Here is an 18,339-nt window from a genome sequence, read left to right as displayed (position 1 = left end):
GATTGAGAGGGGATCTCATCGAAACCTATAAAATGCTGTCGGGTCTGGACAGACTAGATGCAGGAAGGATGTTTCTGATGGCCGGGGAGTCCAGAACCAGGGGTCACAGTCTAAGGGTAAGGGGTAAGCCATTTAGGACTGAAATGAGGAATTTCTTCACCCAGAGAGTGGTGAACCTGTGGAATTCTCTGCCACAGAGGGCGGTGGAGGCTAGTTCATTAAATATATTCAAGAAAGAGTTGGATATATTTCTTGAGGCTAAAGGGATCAAGGGATATGGGGAAAAGGCAGGGACAGGGTACTGAATTTGGATGATCAGCCATGATCACATTGAATGGCGGAGCAGGCTCGAAGGGCCGAATGGCCTACTCCTGCTCCTATCTTCTATGTTTCTACAGGTGGTGGCAACTGCAGTGGAGAAGTGACAGTGTTGGCAGCAGGAATGCTGTCATCTTGAGCGAGGACAGCAACTCCCTGCTCGACCGACACACTGGCACTCCGATGGGGCAGCACCTCAGCATGCAGAGCAATCTGCTGGAGCACAGATTGCTGGCCTGCTGCGGCACGGTGAGAGCCTCGGGGAAATCTGCCCGATCCAGCGAGGGTGGCAGCAGTCAGTGCTCACGTGGCCTCAATCTGTGTCTGCATGAGACCAGCCACTGACTGCATTGCAGCACTTAGCATTTGCGTGGCAGCCGCCTGTGCTCCAGCGAAGTGCTCCACACTCCTTGCCAGTGATTCAATGGATTCGGGCATCCTTGCCACTGCAGCCATGAGCTCAGTGTGCCTTTGCTCCGCCTAGGCGCTCATTTCAGCGAGGACCTGCTCCTCGTCTGAGTTCAGTGCAGCAGGACTCGAGGCCATACTCTCCGTGTTCTGGACCGATGGACATTATGTGACATTCTGGACATTTTTACATGCAATAACACCCTCTGGTGGCGGTTATTGTGTTAACAGTTTGTAAGCTGGAAAGGTCATCTGTTCCTTTCTTCCTGTGTGAGGTCATTTGACCTTTGTTCCTTTCTTCCTGTGAGAGGTCATTTGACCTTTGTTCCTTTCTTCCTGTGAGAGGTCATTTGACCTTCCTACCTTTCTTCCTGTTGACCCCAGGAAGCAGTTTTACCAGGAAGAACCTGACTTGAGTAATGGAGAATTTGCTATGAGAGGTTCCATTTACAATCCAGTGTAATCTGACTTCATATGTTAGGCCAAGCGCAATATCTGTGAGTATCTTTGGTTCTTAGCATAATAGCAATGTTGTCAGAGTAATATTTTGATAATACTATGTTTATAAAAGGTTAATATTTAATAGTTACAGGAGTTAGTTCAAATGTTAGTTAGTTATACAATTAGTCCATTCTACTGTTGTAAATATGTTTATATTTTATGTAATATCGAATGTATAGTACTCAGTTTATGTACAAAACATACTTTGTCTTTGTTTACAGTTTCACAAATTTGTTCAAGTAAAAGCTTCAAAACAGCAAACGGCTTCAAGAAGAATGATTTTGAATGAGTGTTTAACTTGCTGGATAGCTAGATAGGAGCACGTCTAGCGCGGCCAGTAGAGTGAAAAGATATCAGTGAAAAGATAGCAATACGGCTAGCAGTGAAAAGATATCAGTGAAAAGATATCAGTTAAAAGATACAGTGAAAAGATAGCAATACGGCTAGCTGTGAAGAGAGGAGCAGGAGGAACCCAGAGTAAGCCTTAACCTCGTAGAGCACATCTACCTCACATCAACATGTCAGAAGATAATAACGAAAATGCTTTGCAGCAAGTAGGAGACCTTAAACAGGCAGACGAAACTGTAGAACGTGACAATCGGTCTATAAGCACCGGTTACTACAGATCGCAAGTTCGTTCACGGTCATCGGGTGGTTCTAGAGTAAGCATAGCCATCGCCAAAGCACGGGCTAAGCTAGTAGCAGCTCAAGCCAGAGCTGCGCATACGGACAGTGAAATAGAAATAAAAGTAAGACAGGCACGTCTCCAAGCTGAACACCAAACAGAACAGGCCCGGCTCCAAGCAGAACAGGCCCGACTCCAAGCTGAATTCCAAGCGGAACAGGCCCGACACCAAGTGGAACGCCACATTAGAGGCTCTGCAGCAACAAAAAGAGATAGATGCTGCATTAGCCGAGACACAAGTATTCGAGGCAATTTTGGAGGGAGCTGATCCCGAGACAGCTTACAAACCTTTAATTCCCGTTCCGTGGCAGAGTCCACGACAGCGCACCATAGATTACGTGAGCGACCATGCCGACATACAGTTTACAGGAGAAAGGGATGGAGGCCCGCACATCTCTACAGACGCAAACACTTCGTATAACATGCCACAAGTTGCCAACCAAGGTCAAAGCAGACGGCGTGCCTCAAGCCGCAGAGTCTCCGCCAGCAGAACAGAAGACACGGTGCAAAGGAATAGGACGCCGAATAGAGAAAGTCAGAGGCAAATCCCCTCTCAGTTCCTTGAGACCCCCAACAGAGCCCCAGCCAAGGCAACCCTGGCACAGGTCCCAGCACCTACGACCTCGCCAAATACCTTGCACGCACCCAGCTGGTGACTTCGGGGTTAATCAAGTTTGATGACAGGCCAGAGAATTATTGGGCTTGGAAGTCCTGCTTCCACGATGCCATATCGGGCTTAGACCTGTCGGCAGGAGAAGAGCTCGGCCTCCTTATCAAATGGCTCGGCCCAGAGTCCGCCGGACAGGCCTGCAGGATAAAAGCGGCCAATGTGGGGCAGCTGCCAGAGGGGTTGAAGAAGGCTTGGGTGAGGCTGGAAGAAAGCTACGGCTCGCCCGAAGCCATTGAAAGGGCTCTCTTTGACAGGTTGGAGAACTTTCCGAGGTTGACGAGTAAGGAACCCCAGAAGCTCCGCGACCTTGGAGATCTGCTGTCGGAACTCGAAGCCGCAAAGCAGGACGGCTACCTACCCGGTCTATCGTACTTAGACACTTCCAGAGGGGTAAGTCCCATCATTGAGAAGCTTCCATTTAACCTGCAGGAGAAGTGGATAACGTTTGGAGCAAAGTTCAAGCTAAAGCACAACGTGGCGTTCCCACCATTCTCTGCGTTCGTTAAATTCATCCGTAAAGAAGCCAAAGCCAGGAACGACCCCAGCTTCAACTTCTTCTCCTCCCACCCAGCACTTGCCAGAAGAGACAAGTTCGACAGACATGGAAAGACACCAATATCTGTCCACAAAATGCAAGTGTCCTCAACTGAGCACACAAAGATTCAGAAGAAACCTGAGGAGATGAGCAAACAATGCCCTATCCACAACAAGCCCCATCCTTTAAAGAAGTGCAGAGGCTTCAGGGAGATGTCCCTGGAAGATCGGAAACAATATCTTAAAGAGAACTCTATATGTTTCAGGTGCTGCTCGTCCACGAGCCATCTCGCCAAGAACTGCAAGGTATATGCAAAATGCACAGAAGGCGAAAGTGATCGGCACGTTTCAGCACTACACCCAGGCCCAGCTCCTTGGAAGTCAGAGACGCCTCCTCCCGCTTCAGAGCACGGCGGGGAGAGAGAGGGAGCTGCTGGTCCAGAGATTACATCCAGGTGCACTGAGGTGTGTGGAGAAGGAGTGAGTGCAAGAGCATGCTCCAAGATATGCCTCGTTAATGTGTACCCTGTAGGACGTCGCACACTAGAGAACAAGCCATCTCAGGTGAGCACACTCAAGACTTCCATCTTGGAGAATGGTCGTCCAAGCTACCTTACACCATGCAGTAGTCAGATCTGCGTGGTGTTTGACTCCAGTGCGCCATATCAGGGCGTCTCTCTCAACGACGTACTCCTCACAGGGCCTGATCTTAACAACAGCCTCTTGGGAGTGCTCATGAGATTCAGGAAAGAGCCCGTCGCCATCACTGCCGATATCCAGCACATGTTTCATTGCTTCGTGGTGAGAGAAGACCACAGAGACTTCTTCCGCTTCCTGTGGTATCGGGACAATGACCCTAATAGAGACATTGTGGACTACAGAATGCGTGTCCATGTCTTTGGGAATAGCCCATCCCCTGCTGTCGCCATATACGGACTAAGGAGGGCTGCCAAGGAAGAAGACGACGACTTTGGCAGTGATGTGAGAGGGTTCATCGAACGAGAGTTCTACGTCGACGACGCACTGAAGTCATTCCCGACCGAAGCAGAGGCCATCAGTACCCTCGGACGAGCCCAGGAACTACTTGCACTATCCAACCTCAGGCTGCATAAGATAGCCTCTAACAGACCAGCAGTGATGGAGGCATTCCCCCCTGAAGATCGTGCTAAGGACGTCAAGGACCTAGACCTCTTCACTGATGACCTCCCCCTACAGCGTAGCCTAGGGGTGTCGTGGAACATAGCAACAGACACGTTCACGTTCCAAGTCCTAGACGCCAAGAAACCCTTCACACGTAGAGGAGTGCTCTCTACAGTCAACAGCCTATACGACCCTCTCGGCTTCTTAGCCCCTGTCACCATACAAGGCAGGCTGCTCCTCAGGGAACTCTCCACACGCGCTGAAGAGTGGGATTCACCTCTCCCTGAAGAGATGGAAGCAGAGTGGGACAGATGGAGAGACTCACTCCAAGACTTACAGGAGATCCGAATACCTCGCTGCTATTCGTCTTTCTCTCCCTTAAATGCCCAATTCAAAGAGCTTTGTGTCTTTGCAGACGCATCCGCTAAGGCCATTGCAAGTGTGGCTTATCTGAAGGTCACCACTCAAGAAGGACAAAGCAAAATCGGCTTCGTCTTTGATAGAGGCAAGTTGGCGCCCCAGCCAGACCTCACCATACCCAGATTGGAACTGTGCGTAGCAGAACGCAACCTACCCCCTCACAGCAGTCTACGGAAGCTGCATCCTATCATCGAAACCGACAGACTGCCTCCGAGGTGGTGGTTCTTCTGTCGCCAGAGGACTCCAGTGACAAGTAGAGTTTGGACTATGTGGAGTTGTTAATGACCCCAGACGGGGAGTGTTCTGGACCAATGGACATTATGTGACATTCTGGACATTTTTACATGCAATAACACCCTCTGGTGGCGGTTATTGTGTTAACAGTTTGTAAGCTGGAAAGGTCATCTGTTCCTTTCTTCCTGTGTGAGGTCATTTGACCTTTGTTCCTTTTCTTCCTGTGAGAGGTCATTTGACCTTCCTACCTTTCTTCCTGTTGACCCCAGGAAGCAGTTTTACCAGGAAGAACCTGACTTGAGTAATGGAGAATTTGCTATGAGAGGTTCCATTTACAATCCAGTGTAATCTGACTTCATATGTTAGGCCAAGCGCAATATCTGTGAGTATCTTTGGTTCTTAGCATAATAGCAATGTTGTCAGAGTAATATTTTGATAATACTATGTTTATAAAAGGTTAATATTTAATAGTTACAGGAGTTAGTTCAAATGTTAGTTAGTTATACAATTAGTCCATTCTACTGTTGTAAATATGTTTATATCTTATGTAATATCGAATGTATAGTACTCAGTTTATGTACAAAACATACTTTGTCTTTGTTTACAGTTTCACAAATTTGTTCAAGTAAAAGCTTCAAAACAGCAAACGGCTTCAAGAAGAATTATTTTGAATGAGTGTTTAACTTGCTGGATAGCTAGATAGGAGCACGTCTAGCGCGGCCAGTAGACTCCGTCTGGGGAGAAGGCCCCCGAGCTTCCCTAGCCCTCTCGCGTTGCTGCAGCCCGCTGGGTCCTGGAGCTTCACCCTCATCAGACCATTCCACCCCGCTGCCCTCCAGGGATGTCGTGTCCCCAGTATGGGCATGGGCTGCCTTGGCAGAGGGTTGCGCTGATGGTCCGGCTTCCTTTTCCTCCTCGCCTTCAGCTTGACTCCCAATGGCAGCTTGAGGGCCCGTCCCCTCACCTGGTGAATCACCATCTGAAAGCAGCGAGGTACAAGAGTGGCTTTAGCGTGAGGACAGGTGGCAGCAAGGGAGATATGAGTGCAGCGATGTACTGATTTGGATTGAAAGTGTCAAAGGCTGCTGTTGAGGAACAAGTGGAAGGAGAGAGGACAAAAGGGTGATGACCTTGCCATTGCTGGCCAGAACAGGGTCGGCGTCTCCAGTGGCGACGGGACCAAGCATCCGGCTTGCCACAATCCTGTGGACGCGCTGCTCAAGATCGCTGAGGGCTTGAAGCTGAGGCCGCCCTCCACCGGTCTTTTGCTGCTGTCTCCTATTATGAGCCAGCTTGGCCTGCAAGAAAAAGGACGGCGTCTGAGCAAATATGCAGCCATGATCTTGCCTGAAATGCCTCCCATGGTTGAATAGCCCTTACTGTATGCAAAGTGTGGAATGTGCGTGTGTGTTTCATGAAAGGGCCATAGGTGTTGATGAGTGCTGGGCATTGGGGCTTTCAAGACCCTCTGGCCATAAAGTGAGGTGGAGATGGAGGGATGAAGAGGTTTTGAAAAAAGGCACTCACCCTGACGACCCGAGTGAGGTCGTTGAACTTTTTCCTGCATTGCATAGGGGTCCTAGGCACCATGCTGCTTGAGGTCACTCTGTGAGCCACCTCCCTCCACGCTTTCCTGTATTCGCTTGGCAAAGGCCTCCTGCCACTCTCTGGGTACAGTAGAGATCTTCTGCGCTCCACCGCGCCAACCAGAGCCTCCAAGGCACGCTCGCTGAAGCGCTGTGCTTGCTCCCTGGCCCCCTCCATGGTCCTTGGCTGGAAGATTTCGCCACAGGTCTGTCCAGGCCGAGACTCGAGGCTCCAGTGAGCAGGGCATGGCTGCAGAGCAAGATCGACCCTCCCCTTTAAGAACTGACCGGCGCCAGTGTGTCTGTGTTCAATCGCTAACTGACAGCACCTGCGCTGCGCCCGCCCTCTGAGGTAGCGCCTTGCTGCTTGGGCTTAGCGCCTTAAGAGAGTTGTGTAGTGCCTGATTTAGCGCTCCAATCACCTCTAGGGGCGAGAGAGGCGAATTTTGCAGTCGGTGGCGATAATTTGCGCCAGGCACTAAACTTTGCGCTCGGCTGATATTCACGCTTCAAAATGGGCGATACCGAATTTCTCCCCCTCCTATGTTAAGAGGAGTATTACAAAATAAGTTAAAAGTCATTGTAATTATTACTCTGTTCATTCACACGTAAAATAAATTGGTTTATTGGGGCAGAAATTCCTCCCCAAACGCGTGAGTACGGAAGGGGTACTCACGCGTCTGGCCGGAGGAAATGCCGGTTTTCAGCATGCACAGCGCATGCGCTGAAAACCGGCATTTCCTCTCCTCTAACCCAAGAGGTGAAGAGGCTAGCACGTGCGCTGTAGGGGGCAGCGCGTGCGTCTTGGATTTCCTCTGTTTTGGGGGATTTGCGCATGTGTAGAGGCCTCTGGTCTTTACGCTTGTAAAAAGCACACGTAAGTATTTATTTTTACAGGTAAGTGGTGTTTTAGTGCAATTTAGAATTTTTTTCCCACAGGTTTATTATTTTAAAGAAGCTACAATAAGGTAAGTTTAGTTTTAGACCCTTTTTTATTAAAAATTTATTTTTTTCAAAAAAAAAAATTATTGTTTAAATTATTTTTTAAAACTTATTTATACTTAATTTAATGATTGGGATGTTTTTTAAATTTTTATTTAAAGTTTAAATAGTGTTTTGGGCCCCCGTAGTTTTCATGAGTTTGACAGCTGTTACTCTCAAACTCATGAATGAACCTTCCCCTCCCCTGATTGGTTGTACAGTGCTCACCTGATCCCAGCCGGCACATTGCACTAACTACGCCGCTGGATCAGGTAAGCACTGCGCACTGACATCTGAACCGGGCCAGGGACAGGAAATGCAAGCAGGCCCGGGCTTCAGATGTCAGCGCGCCGGGTGAGTGCAGATCGGGGGCTTGCACGCGCGGCAAGCCCCCGATCCTAATTTCAGGGCCATTGTTTTGTAATTGGCCTCGTCGCCCTAGAGCGTTCAGGCACTTGCAAGATTACAGTATAACAAGATTACACATAACGAAGGATTTTCTCATTGTGACCCATGGTCATGCTATTATATGACTAGATATTGAGCAGAAGATATAAAGTCCTGATCATAAAGGATGCTGGTCCACTTACAGGAGAGACTAAATGATGCTGAATCCAAAAGATTATATAGCCCAGGCCCGAAATTTGTAACCCCCACATAAAAAAGCAAGATCCTGATACACAAAAAACAAGACCCCTATCTGCACTAATTCTGTAGAACTAATATTAAGCACATTATTAAACACAGAATTTACAACAAAGAAACCAAAATTAGATGGGGGAAAGCTTTAAAGTGCTACTACAGGTAGACTATCCTTTATCCGAAAACCTCGGGACCAGCCGAGTTTCGGATAAAGGAGAATTTCGGATTTCGGAAGGTGGGTCGGCGGGGGTCCGCGGGGGGGTCGTGCGCACGACTTACGCTGACGCTCAGCGTAAGTCAGTCGGGGTCGGCGGGGGTCGGGGTCCGCGGGGGGGGGGTCGGCGGTTGTCGGGGTCCGCGGGGGGGTCGGCGGTTGTCGGGGCCGGCGGGGTCCGCGGGGGGGTCGGCGGTTGTCGGGGCCGGCGGGGTCCGCGGGGGGGGGTCGGCGGTTGTCGGGGCCGGCGGGGTCCGCGGGGGGGTCGGCGGTTGTCGGGGCCGGCGGGGTCCGCGGGGGGGTCGGCGGTTGTCGGGGCTGGCGGTTGTCGGGGCTGGCGGGGTCGGCGGTTGTCGGGGTCGGCCGCACGACTTACCCTTTATCCGAACTTCCAAAACTGGAACCCTCTAAAAACCGAAGGTTCTTTCGTTCGTACGCACGACTTACGCTGAATGAAAAAACCTTCGGTTTTTAGAGGGTTTCGGTTTTCGGAAGTCCGGATAAAGGGTAGTCTACCTGTACTGTATTATCTATTGTTGAATTGTTTTTCTTTGCATAAAAAGAAAGCATCTATTTGCTCCGTATAGAATGAGAGAGCAGGACAAGTGACTGCTCTATTGGATGAGAAAGTTTTGAGTATTCAGGCCATTCAAGTACACTGTTCATAGAAAGTCACTGGGTGGCACCATTGCTCTGGTTTTGTGTGTATAAGTCACAGGCCATGGCCGGTCTGCATGGGAAGCAGTGATTGCTATCATCCAGTTGCTTTTGCCAAATACAGTGATGTGTGACAGAAACTGAATGAGAAATGTCAGGGAAGCCAGAGCAATCTTCAAAGCTGGGGATACACAGCAGCTTGTGATGGTTGGCATACAGACAAAAACTGAGCAAAAAGGGATACAGAGAGTCCACTGGAAAATAACTGAAAGCTAAGCAAACAATACACCGAGGCCAGAACTGTTTCCAAACGCTTTAACTCTTTAACACCTGGTGTGTTGCAGGATGTAAAGAAGTGTGTGGAGGCACTTGAAGAACTACGAACACTGCAAGTCACTACACAGCTCTTGCAGAAACACAGTGATCTGGTTGCAACACTAAAAAAGGTATGTTTGTTGTACTGTGTTTTTATTGATGTCTATAGCACTTGATCCTAATTCAGCTCTGTCTGTGTCACTGTCTTGTAGTGTGGGCTTATTTACTAGTGTGTTAAATTGTTTGAAAACTTAGTGTAAGTAATGGTGAAATGAGTTTATTTTGGTGCTTGTTTGTCATTGCTACTGCATTTAATTCAAAAGTGTTTTAATTCTGCGGAACTTAATATTCTAATAGTAGTGGGTGAACTACTCGTGCAGTATTGTCTGCAACGCTGACTTGTGTTTAAGGCGGACAGCTTGATTTTGGAAGTTTGCAAGATAATGATTATTGGATGAGGTTTTGATGGCACAAGGTGGTGCTGAAGGTTGCACCACCACTGCTTGGTTCTCAGGCTGAGCTGCGGGGCTCCCATTTAAAAGGCGGCGGTGCTTTCTGGTAGGGGAATGAAAACTAGTCGGCAGAGTCCAGGTGGAACAGAACATTAGAATAACATGCCCCTCGTGGTTTAATTTTTTTTTAAACAAAAAGGTGTGGTTTTAAAATTTCTCAACAGATTGAGAGGCAACCTACCGGGAGAAAAAGGGTCTTGTGTGGAATGGCACTAGCATAAGTAGTACCACACTGTGGACTGTTCCTACCCCAGCTTAATTCATTTAAACATGAAGAATAGCCATTTAAAAGAAAACCCAAAGGGCAGTTAGCATCTGTAAAGCCATACCACCGCAAGAGTCAGCACCTTTAGGAGAAGAGGGGAGAAATATTGGGGTAGGCATTTTTTTTCTTGCTAGTTTCATTCAAAAGCAATTTAAAAAACTCAATTGTTTCCTCTTTTTTTTGGGTCTTTGTCTACCCTTCTTACTCTAGATTTTTTATGGCATCCGTATCTTAGATCACTGTCATAGGTGAGTCCTAACTCCCTATCCCTTCAAGAGCATCTTCACTAGACTTGATTTCTGGGTAAGTTTTTGGTAACATGCCCAGGATAATGAGCAGAAGAACATTTCTGTTAATTTATTAGCTACTAGAATTATCCTATGCCTCTGTCTTTGATGAGCAGTAGAGCATCACAACATTAGATCCCATTTTGGGTTTAAATGATTATTTAACAACAGATGAATGAGTGAATAACAGTAATGTACCACTAGTATGCAAGGCCTCCTCCCCCAACTCCAGGCCTAACTAACCTCCAGAAACCAAATCCAAAACAAGCTACCTGAATGCGCTGATCAGCATTACTCTCCATGCAAGTACAGTCATGCCAAGAAACCTGATGCATCAATGTATTCCTTCCACCAGCACTGTGCAATCAATGTACAATCTTCATAAAATATATATATGAATGTACTGCTTAAAAATTCAAGATTTTTTTCACACCAGTTGTACAGCAGGTGCAAAGCTGAAGTAGTGCAAAGTGCTGTTACACTGTTGGTAGTGTATCTCTGAGAAGTGAAGTTGCTGTGAGCAAATTCTAATATATTTTGTGTCGAAGCAAAATTTAAACCACTTCGTATTGATGCAAAAATGGGTAATGTATTCTGTCAGCTGGGCTCAGTTGATAGCTTGCCTTTTGAGTTAGATGGTTGTGGTTTCAAGCTCCATTCTGGAACTTGAGTGCTAATCTTTGCTGACACTCGTACAGTACTGAGCTGCTTTGTTAGAGGTGCTGTCCCCAGTTGAGAAATTAAATCGGGACCTTGTGCATCTGTTGGAGTGGTTCACGTGGATGTAAAAGGTCCCGTGTCACCTATTTGAACAAGTGGAGAGAGTTTTCCCAGATGTAAAAAGTTGAAGATAGGTTGATATAGTACATGTACTTACTGTTTGAGTATAAACCAGGGTTTTTCTTAGGAGCTGCTTTACTGAGAATTGTACAGACTGAGCAATGAAATGTTCAGCAATCTAGTGATTATATAAATATAACAAATCACCGTAAAATTATATCTATGAAGTGAGAGAAAAATCCTTCTATTTAGCTCTTCTAAAGGAAAACAACTTGTATTTATATAGTGCCTTTTAGCGTAAGAAACATTCCAAGGTGCTTCAAAAATAAGTATAAGGAAAACAGATGGCGAGCCATATAGGAGAGATTTGGGTGACTGAAAGCTTGGCAATATTGAGTTTTTTAAAGCTAGTGAGCCAGAGGGATCTAGGATGCAAAAAGTAGGACTGAGGCAATTGGATACTCTTCCAACAGTGTGGGGGATCCTCAGAAGAATGGAGTGTTTGGGAAGAGACGCAGGGTTGGAGGAGATTGCAGAAATAGGGTGGGGAAAAGTCATGAAGAGGTTTATAGATGCAGGCAAGGAATTTAAATGTGCTACATTGGAGGATTGGGAGCCAGAGCAGATCAGTGAGGATGGGGGTGATGGGTGAGTGAGGCAGAATACATGCATCAGTTTTGAGCTAGTTAAGAGTTTGTGGAGGATGGAAGGGCCATCAAGGAGATCATTGGAATAGTCGAGTCTGGAGGTGGCAAAGATGTAATTAAGGGTTTCAGTGGTGGATGGGGCTGAGGTAGGGGTGAAGACTGGCAGTGTTGTGGAGGTGGAAGTAAATGGTGTCGGACAGGGCGTGTGTTTAAAGATTTGCACAGGGTCCAACAGGACGCTAAGATCACAGATGCTCTGGTTCGACGTAAAAGATTGCCATCTAAATGCTAAACGAAGTATTTTGTAGATAACTTTGACATATTCCTCCCTCAAGAGTTGGAAACAACTGATGAAATATGCAACATTTGTATTGAGTTAAGCTTGGGACAAGATTCTGACTACTTAGTAGTTTTTTTTAAACTCCTCATGACGAAGTGACTGAATTAATGGACGTCTACCAAACTAAAACGAGAAATATATGCTTTATTTTTGTCCACAATCTTCCCCCCCCTGCGATATTTGTTTGTGAATTCACCTAGGCTGTTTGAAAAGTCACATAATCAAGCGGAGATATCTCCCCCAAAGGAGAATTGACAGAACTGGCAAGTGTTAACCTGCACCAATCCCCATCTATATTTTTGGGAGTTGCCGTGAGAACTCGGAGACAGCCCTAAGAAGTGCATAAAGTGCTCTGTTGTGTAGGACCACTCTAACTCATTGTTGGCAATGTTTTCTAGATACGCCGCTATAAAGCTAGTCAGGAAGTCATGGCAAAAGCAGGTGAGATCTACAGTCACTTAAAGTCCATGTTTATGGGAGGAGATGATTCTGGCAACAGTACACTGAAGAAGACTCACTCCGACCAGGAGCAGCAGAAAGATAACAAAACCAAAGAGGAGGAGAAAGAAGCTGAGAACAACATAAAGGAGAAGCAAGATTCAGGTGAACGCTGTGTAGGTGGGATACTGTGGTGCAGACTGCGGCTGGGCACTATGATGCCTGTTACCCCATCCAATCTCCCTTTCTATGACTCGGTGTTCATTTCCCTGTCTCTGTGAAATGTTTTGGGATAGTCTTTTATGTTAAATGCTCCATATAAATACAAATAGTTGTTGGGGTTAACCACATCACTCACATTCCTTTAACTTGTCAGACTGATTATGTTTTGATGTTGGTTCTTAATTTTAGCATGGATCTTGGTTCATTGATGCAATTATAAAGTTCACATCTTTCCTTGATGGTTTTGTGTAAAATTCTATTCCTTGGTGTGGTACTGGGTCACACATGTTTGAGAGTTAGCTGGTCTCTGGCAGTTGGGGCATTGCAGTTCGCATGAGGGCCCTTGGGCTAGGGAGGGGGAAAATGATCATTCTCCTACAACCCGTGCTAGAAAATGCTTGTATGTTTGTTACGAGGGATAGGATCAGGTTTGACTTTGTTGCCTCCATGGTCAACTAGCCTGCTGGATGTTCGTTATCAGGTGAGAATACCTGAATATGTGGAGACCCAACTTAAGATATGAAAACAGAATCTCTGTTTAATTATTGTACTAGTTTATCCCTGAGGTAGGCTCATCTATTTTTTTTTTTTTTTTAAATGGTCTGGAATTGATCTGTTTTCTCCAACAAACTATCAACAGATTCATCTACTGCAGTAAATGGAGAGACAGCAGCCTCTCAGAAGAATGAGATACTCCCAGAGAACCAAGAACAAGATCAGTCACGGACAGAGGAAAAGAAGAATACTGAGGAAACACTGGTTGGCAAACAGAATAGGTGAGTATGACATAAGCAACAGCAAGTGATTCATCCACATCCTTGAAGATACATTGCACTTGAACCGTTAGCAGTTTCCATTCAGCTTGGCTCAGTTGGTAGACTCTTGCCTTTTATGTCAGATATTTGTAGATTCAAGCCACATTGTGGACTTGAGCCCATAATCTAGGCTGACCATTGCACTTTTGAAGCTGCCTGTTCTGGTAGTTTTGGTGATCTAAGTAACCCCAATGCATTATTTGAAGAGTTCTCCCTGTGTCTTGGCCAACATTCCACATTCAAACATCACCACCGAAAACAGATTAACTGGTCATTCATCTCAATTGCTATCTGAGACCTTGTGCACAAAATTGTTTGTTTAACGTCTCATCAGAAAGACGGCATCTCCAACAGTACAACGCGCCTTTAATACAGCACTGAAGTGTCAGTCCAGATTAGGTGCTCAAGTCTCTGGGATTCGAACCCACCACTTTCTGACTTGGAGGTGAAAGTGTTGTCACTCAGCCATGGCTGACGCCTTAGATCCCTAGAATATAGTGTTTTGCCTTTAATTATCTCCTAGCTGTGTAGTTCCTATAGAAAGTTAATTTTCTTCAAACAAGTTGATTAGAAAAGATTGTTTAAATAATATTTTCTATTTACTTTTGCCTGTGTTCGATTTCTTCCAGTTTGCTTCCTACTGTGTATCATTCCCTCGCCCCCTTGCATATGCGGAAAGGCATAATAGCACCACCTGTTGATTCCCACCAAATGAGAACACAAGTGTGCCCAGCCACCAAGCCATTCATGGGTTGCAAAACTTTTAAGAAATGTTGTTTAGTTTGAATTGTACTGGACTTTAAATTGGCAGTTCCTTTGTAGTAATCTCTGTTTTCTGTCAGCCTTGTATTTTTGCCTGTAACTTTCATTTGCTTCTTGTTGCCTTTATTATTTCCCTTTCCTCAAGTTTCCTCAAAACTCTCATGCACTGTGAGGTTCCACAGAATAGAGAGCAGACCTTCTCAAACCAGAGCTAAGCATCTCCTCCAAACATTAACTTTGGGCCTCTTCCCTTCCCCCTGCAACATTTCCCTAGGCAGGAAATGTTGGTAGATTTCTCAACTGTGGGAGATATTTGTCAAGGCCCGTCACTCAGTAGCAATGACGATTTGGGGATCATGGCTGATTTCCTCGCCGCCTCCTCATCTGGCCCAAAGGAAAGCAATTGTTGTGCCCTTGTGCTTTCCTGGTTGAGAACAGGTAACATAGCACAGACTGAGGATCAAACCCTGGACACTCTTAGCTTGTGTAGATCAGCAACGTACCTGTGATTGCCAAGTGGATAAAGACACCCACTTAACCATTGACAAAGCTTTGGTAATCATTTTCTTCTCATAATTTATAATATAATTTCAAAATAAACACACAGAAGTGCTTGGCTCCTCCTCTGAGATGCTGGATTCATGCCTAGAACGTCCATGCTTAATATAGTCATGTCCCAGTGATTTTAACTTTTTGTGTAGAATAGAAATGATGTGGTGTTTTATCATTTCTCTTGTAGTGCTCCGGACATATCTGAAGTGCATCAATCAGATGACCAACACACCACTGACACAGAGCCCGTTCCAATGGAGATGGAGTCAGCTAATGAGAGCTGAGGCTTTGAGCCGTAATCGACTATGGGACACGTTTTAAAATCTGGGTTGCTTTCAAATAAGAACATTTGTCACTTGAATCGTCCTAGAAACTAGTAAAGACTGTTTGGTTTTGTTGTCTGCCCACGTGAAGAAGCTGAAAGAGGTTACTTGCTATGCGGAGCTCTGTATTTCTTCATTTTGTTGAAAAGAGAAAACAAAAATATTGGTCTGCACATTTAACGTCTCTTTTTTTTATCTTGAGCAGAGGAAGTGAATGTGACGCAAAATGCAGAAATGGCTGCTTTTTGGTGGATATAGACTATCAGCAGGAATTTCCTCGGGATTCTCACAACCAGTGGAAATCCTGGATAGACATGCAAGCAGGGTTCCTGCTGAAGTTATGGCGGCCAATCGGGAGAACACCCGAGGAAATTCATGGCAGATGCTTTAATTAATTTCAGAGCGTATTTGTTTTTTTACTTCTCGTGAAATTATTAGTTTGAACTTTTTGTCAATCTGAAGTATATTCTCCATGATGGGTTGGCTCACAGAATTAGACAAAGAAAGTGTGTTTTTCTTTCTTTTTTAACCTCTTCCAGCTACAATGGTCCATTACATGATTTCCCCAAAATGGCTAATTTCTAAGCCCCTACCTAACTTTTTTTTAAAAAAGAACTGATTATGTAGAGATTTCAGTTTTATGTCATTGTAAAGTACGGCTTTGTAACCAGTTATTAAAGTTTGACCTTGTGGGAGTTTTTACATGATGTTGACACTGATGTAGTGAGCTCCCTTTTTAAGCTGCTTTTGAGTTGAGAGTAGAGTGCAAGAGAGCAGCATTGCAGGGGAGACCCACAACTACTTATGGGCGTTAATCCTCTGAATTTCTTCCCCTCGTTCCTTGGAAACTCCTAATACGGCATTCTACATGCTCTTCTTTCATCTTTACTATATCGGAATCAAGACTTGTCACATCATCTCCTACTCTAATTCTTTCACATGACCTCAAAACTGTGCAACTCCGTATCTTCCTTTGTCTCCCAAAAACCTACAGGCTTTCAAAACTCAATTTTGGCATCACCTAACCTCTACTTCTTGATTGACCTCATTGTCACTTTTCGTCTTAACTGTGGTGGTCTGCACTGTGAGCCTTGACCTCTGGCTTTTGTTTGTTAATAATTTAAAGGAAAAAAAAATCAAATCTGTTGTAAAAGACCACCAAGGAAAAATGGCCTTTAGCAGGTTAATCCAGAAAGTTTTAAAATGCAAACTTTTATATAAAAAAAGATTTTGTGTGGTGTTTTCTTTGAGTTTGTTTTCTGCTAGTCATCAAAACTTATTGAACATGACACAAACCTGTCCACTGCGGAAATCTGAACAGACTCTTAATATTTCTCCAGTATGTGAGAACTCTGTGGTCGTGGATTAGAGTCTCAAAGGCAGTGTGTATTTTTTTAAACTTGAGGGAAGAAAGTCCAACTTCAAATATTGTAGAGGTTACCGAACAGACACCATCGCCTGTCTCCGAAAACTAAAACGCTGAAACCAAAAGTAACAATTAGTCTTATGTTAGTAATTGGATTACTCTAGCTTACAAGAAGCTATCATCGCGTAGGTAGTTGTGGCAGAGGTATCTAGGTACATTTTGGTGGAGTGGATGAATACAATACAATACAATACAATACAAATCGCTTTATTGGCATGATAAGGTACATCTTATGTTGCCAAAGCATCAAAATACATTTATGGTTGAACACATAAACGCGGTTCCATTCATACAGTGTATAAACAGGTATATCCCTGAGTTTATAAATATATTTTCGCCTTGTTTATATATACTCTTGTCTTAGTTTACTGGTTGTCCCTCTGTTCATGGCAAGCTGTAACATAGTGTGCCGCCAGTGTTACACAGCTTCTCTCCTCCCCCAGTAGGAATGGGAGTTTTTGGTTGCTCTTTTGTATTATGGCATTTGTATTATGGCATTGCCACGTGGACATTGTTTCTACTTTGGCAATAGTATAAGCAAGATAGTGGCAGCACGAGAATGACTCCTGCACGTTTTCAAGGGGCTGCAATTCTGCAGCAAGGAGAAGAGAACCATCTTTAGCAGTGTCAAGGCAAGGAACATAGGAGCTCAAAGATGCAGTGATCCAATTTTAACAAATGACTGCAAACGTGACTTTAGTTATAGTAAATTGCTACTAGGGCCATTGTTCCTCTGAACTTTCTTGTCGTTCCTAAGCTCCAACTCCACCATCACAGATGTGACTCCTCCTCCCCTCCCCTCCCCCACACTGGCATTGTGTTGAAATCAGGACTCATTACACATAAGAACATAAGAAATAGGAGCAGGAGTGGGCCATTCGGCCCTTCGAGCCTGCTTCGCCATTCAATGAGATCATAGCTGATCATCTGCCTTGACTCCATTCACTGGCCCCATCACCATATCCCTTGATACCCTTACTAGTCAGAAATCTATCGACTTCTGTTTTGAATATACCCAACGACTAAGCCTCCACAGCCCTCTGGGGGAGAGAATTCCAAAGATACACCACCTTCTCTCCTGAATGGCCTACCCTTTATCCTGAGGCTGTGGCCCCTGGTTCTAGACTCCCCAGCCAAGGGAAACATTCTCCTAGCATCGACCCTATCAAGCCCTGTAATAATTTTGTATGCTTCAATGAGATCCCCTCTCATTCTTCTGAATTCAAGAGAATACAGGCCTAGTTTACTCAATCTCTTCTCATACAACAGTCCTGCCATCCCAGGAATCAATCTCGTGAATCTTCGTTGCACTCCCTCTATGGCAAGTATATCCTTCCTTAGGTAAGGAGACCAAAATTGTACACCGTACTCCAGGTGTGGTCTCACCAAGGCCCTATATAATTGGAGTAAGACTTCTTTACTCTGGTACGCAAATCCTCTTGTAATGAAGGCCAGCATATCATTTGCCTTCCTAATACACCCTGTTCCAATTTATTTTTTTCTTAGAAAAGTGGAACTCCTTGTCTCCTTCAGTCTTGCCTCCTTTCTTTTAAACTCCAAGCGTGGTGGTAGCTGATGCCTTTTCTTACCGACACATTGGGAAAGCTAAACCTGACAGCTGAGTGGGGGACTGGTGACTGGGCGAGTCCTTTTGCCCGATTTAGA

The 18,339-nt window shown here is 45.4% G+C and overlaps 1 protein-coding gene across 2 annotated transcripts in view; it reads left to right on the top strand.

Annotated features, from left to right (window-relative positions):
• The window catches only part of hdgfl2 (HDGF like 2), a 100,269-nt gene extending 83,784 nt beyond the window's left edge, over positions 1 to 16,485 (top strand). For both annotated transcript variants that reach the window (XM_086004889.1, XM_086004888.1), the window contains exons 13-16: positions 9,335 to 9,436; positions 12,535 to 12,739; positions 13,437 to 13,572; positions 15,113 to 16,485. In XM_086004889.1, coding sequence (XP_085861015.1) covers positions 9,335 to 9,436; positions 12,535 to 12,739; positions 13,437 to 13,572; positions 15,113 to 15,209 — 540 coding nt within the window. In that variant the 3' untranslated portion in view covers positions 15,210 to 16,485. The remainder of the gene's footprint in view (positions 1 to 9,334; positions 9,437 to 12,534; positions 12,740 to 13,436; positions 13,573 to 15,112) is intronic.
• The last annotated feature ends 1,854 nt before the right edge of the window (positions 16,486 to 18,339 follow it).

Source organism: Somniosus microcephalus, chromosome 13 (assembly GCF_052327205.1).
Source record: "Somniosus microcephalus isolate GS21.2 chromosome 13, FLI_Smic_1.0, whole genome shotgun sequence".
In the NCBI taxonomy this organism is placed as follows: domain Eukaryota; kingdom Metazoa; phylum Chordata; class Chondrichthyes; order Squaliformes; family Somniosidae; genus Somniosus; species Somniosus microcephalus.
Note: the sequence above shows the minus strand (reverse complement) of the source record. Positions and strands in the feature narration are given on the sequence as shown.